The sequence below is a fragment of the Pinus tabuliformis genome, chromosome 3_2 (genome assembly GCF_031772625.1).
Source record: "Pinus tabuliformis cultivar Carrire ecotype Pingquan chromosome 3_2, CPIR1, whole genome shotgun sequence".
NCBI classification, from domain to species: Eukaryota; Viridiplantae; Streptophyta; class Pinopsida; order Pinales; family Pinaceae; genus Pinus; species Pinus tabuliformis.
The window spans coordinates 1,133,716,225-1,133,719,316 of NC_142302.1; the positions used below are offsets into that span (position 1 = coordinate 1,133,716,225).

Sequence of the window (3,092 nt, forward strand, 5' to 3'; positions counted from 1 at the left end):
TTTTTTTTTTTTTTTATAATCATCTGGGCGCGTGTTATATCTGCCTATCTCCGGCGCATGTCACGGCGTAATAAATTTTACTTGATCTGACCTGACAAATCGTTTCCCCAAATTTGACCTGATCTGACCTGACAAATCGTTTCGTTCAGCTTTGAGTTTATTTTATTCCTGCCAATTTAGAGCTTCACGTGAAATTCCCTCCTGTGATCGAGGGTTAGTTTGGCCGTTCTACAGACGGAGTCGTGATTTACTGTGTTGTAATTGAAGTTTAGTGTATCTGGGGATTTAGTATGTTTGGGGAATTTTACAGTGGAGGGGACGTTTAGTATGTTTGGGGATTTTTACAGTGGAGGGGACGTTTAGTATGTTTGGGGATTTTTACAGGAGTTGGAATTAAAGTTGTCTGTGTTTGGAGATATTTATGGCGACCCCCAAGGAACACATTGAAAAGATCAAGGAACAATTATCTGATGAATTATACAGCAAGGATGTGCGTCTTCTTATGGATCTCATCCAGGTAATTAACGAGTTTCAAAGTTCTAGTCGTTCTTAATTTTATATGTTTTCTCTGTTTTCACGGTACGATTAGAGTTTTGATTTGGGTGCAGAATGCGGAGGATAATGACTATGCACCAGATGTGCAACCTTCGTTGGAGTTCGTCTTTACAACGGAAGATGTTGCTGGCGTGGGAGCTCCTGCGACATTGCTGGTTTTTAACAATGAAAAGGGATTCCAGAAACAGAATATTGATTCCATATGCAGCATGGGACGATCTACCAAAACGAATGACAGGGGAGGTGGTTATATTGGAGAAAAAGGTATTAAACATATGTTTCAGTCACTCTGTTCCTGTAATGAAATAGACACCTGCCTTGTTTCTAAATTAGACATCAGTGCAATTAGATGATTGTGTGATTTTTATCTTTTATTTTTTCGTTTTTGAAAGGAAAATTATTGTTTTGCATTTCAGGTATTGGATTTAAGAGCGTTTTCTTGGTCACAAGTCAGCCTTGCATTTTCAGTAATGGATATAAGATCAGATTCAATGAAATCCCTCCATCTGATGTTAATCTTGGATATATTATCCCTGAATGGATAGAAGATAAGCCGTGCATTGCACAACTCGAAGAAATTTATGGTTGCCAACTTCCCAATACTCTTATAGTTCTACCCCTACGTCCTGAGAAGGTTGAAGCTGTAAAGCAACAACTCTCGAGTATTCATCCTGAAGTTCTCTTGTTTATGTCTAAGATAAAGAAGCTCTCAGTTCGTGAGCTGAAACACGGCGATCTTAACAGAACTTATAAAATCTCTGTTTTTCGAGAAAATTACATTCGAAGGTCTGGGACCAATGACACCGAATCCTTCGTTCTGCATTTGGTAGCAGAAGAAGATCAATTTTTGACGAGACAATGCAGTTATTACATGTGGAGGCAATGGTTTCCCGTGGAAAATGAGTATCGGGTTGAGCAGAGGAAAGATGTTGCAAAATGGGCCATTACATTAGCTTTTCCATTGGGCAAACGCTTTACAGGGAAAAATATGATAGCTGCGGGTATCTATGCCTTACATCCCACCGAAATGGTCACTGGATTTCCATTTATTATACAAGCATACTTTCTACTGGTTTCATCCATAGAAAGCATCATTTTCAATAACAATTGGAACTAGGGAATCCTTCACTGTATCCCGTTGGCATTTTGTTCAGCATTCCGTGCTCTGTTAAGTGCTAAGTCGCCCTTATCTTCAAAAGTTGGGGTTTTTGGGTACCTTCCATGTGATATTCCTTGCTATCCACAGCTAACACAAGTCAGAGATGCCATTCAGGCACAATTAAAAGCAGAGGATGTGATTTTATGCGACGTCAGCTTTGGGGGTAAAATTTTATGTAAGCCAACAGAAGCTCGGACCGTACTCCCAGCGTTTAAACACATTCTTGAGAGAGCAAGTAAACAAGGTCAGCAAAGCGAACAAGCCCATCTGTTTTGTCGTAATGTACACATAGTCCATCCTTCCCTTGATAAAGAAGAGTTTCATAATAGTTTAAACTTCTTGGGCGTAGTTCACGTCTCTTATAATTGGTATGCTCCCTGTATTCGGTCGTCTGGTTGGTTGCAAGGCCTTCCCGAAGATTTGTATGTTGAACTTCTTTGTTTTTTTGCTGAAAATTGGGAGGGACTTTCAAGTCACCTGCAAGACGCTCCTTTGTTGAAGTATACAAGTTCCTCCAAAACCACAGATTTGGCTAGTGTATTAGATGCTGCAGGCCAAACCAGAATTCATCTCTCGTCGAAGGAATCGCATATATCATGGCTTACAAAATGGTCTGGAGAACTTGCAAGTGCCGTCGAATATTACTTAATGCCCGAATCTACTCAGAAAGCAATTACAAATCTGGATCCCAAGGAAAGTAAGAAACTGTGTGAGTGGTTGAAACAACATCCTGAAATTACAGAACTTTCTACGTTAAAGTTTGCTGAGCAGCTACTGGATGCTGTATCAAAATCGAAAGACAGTCAGCTTGCTATCACCACTGCACATTTTTTGCACTATTCATATACAAATAACAAAATCTCGTACAAACAGCTTGTCAGCCTTTGCAAGAATATTCCCCTGGTTGTTGAAGATGGGTATCTAATCAGGGAACGACGGTCGCGAAAGTTTCTCGTGCCTGCATCAACGGGTAACTGGGCCAAGTTAATGGGGAGTAATCCTTGGACTCTGGATTTTGAAACACTTTCTGAAGTTTTAAGTTTAATTATGGCATAATTAAAATTAAGTTTAATTATGCCAAACTTATCATCGTAAACCTCAACTCATGCCAAGGGTTACAAAAGTACATATCACTTCCATATTTTGAGGGACATTAATAGTTCATAAACTTATTTAGATATCATAATTTTTCCTCTTTATTCATCATAATCCTTTAAATGCACACTATCATTTTCTTAGATTGCAATGCTTTTAAAAGTGGCATCATATTAAAGTATACGTTGCATCATAATGATATCACTAATACATTTTTTTTTTGGTGCCAACTCACAAGTGCATAACTTTGATAACTTAATATGTCTTAGTTTTGACAATGAAC

At 38.7% G+C, this 3,092-nt stretch overlaps 1 protein-coding gene across 1 annotated transcript; it reads left to right on the plus strand.

The window, feature by feature from the left end:
- Window positions 1–421: 421 nt before the first annotated feature.
- On the plus strand, window positions 422–2,770 carry LOC149184699 (uncharacterized). The gene is made up of 4 exons (XM_089415418.1): window positions 422–517; window positions 609–819; window positions 972–1,556; window positions 1,710–2,770. The coding sequence occupies exons 1-4, from the start codon at window positions 422–424 to the stop codon at window positions 2,768–2,770; spliced, it is 1,953 nt and encodes a 650-aa protein (XP_089271544.1).
- Window positions 2,771–3,092: the final 322 nt, after the last annotated feature.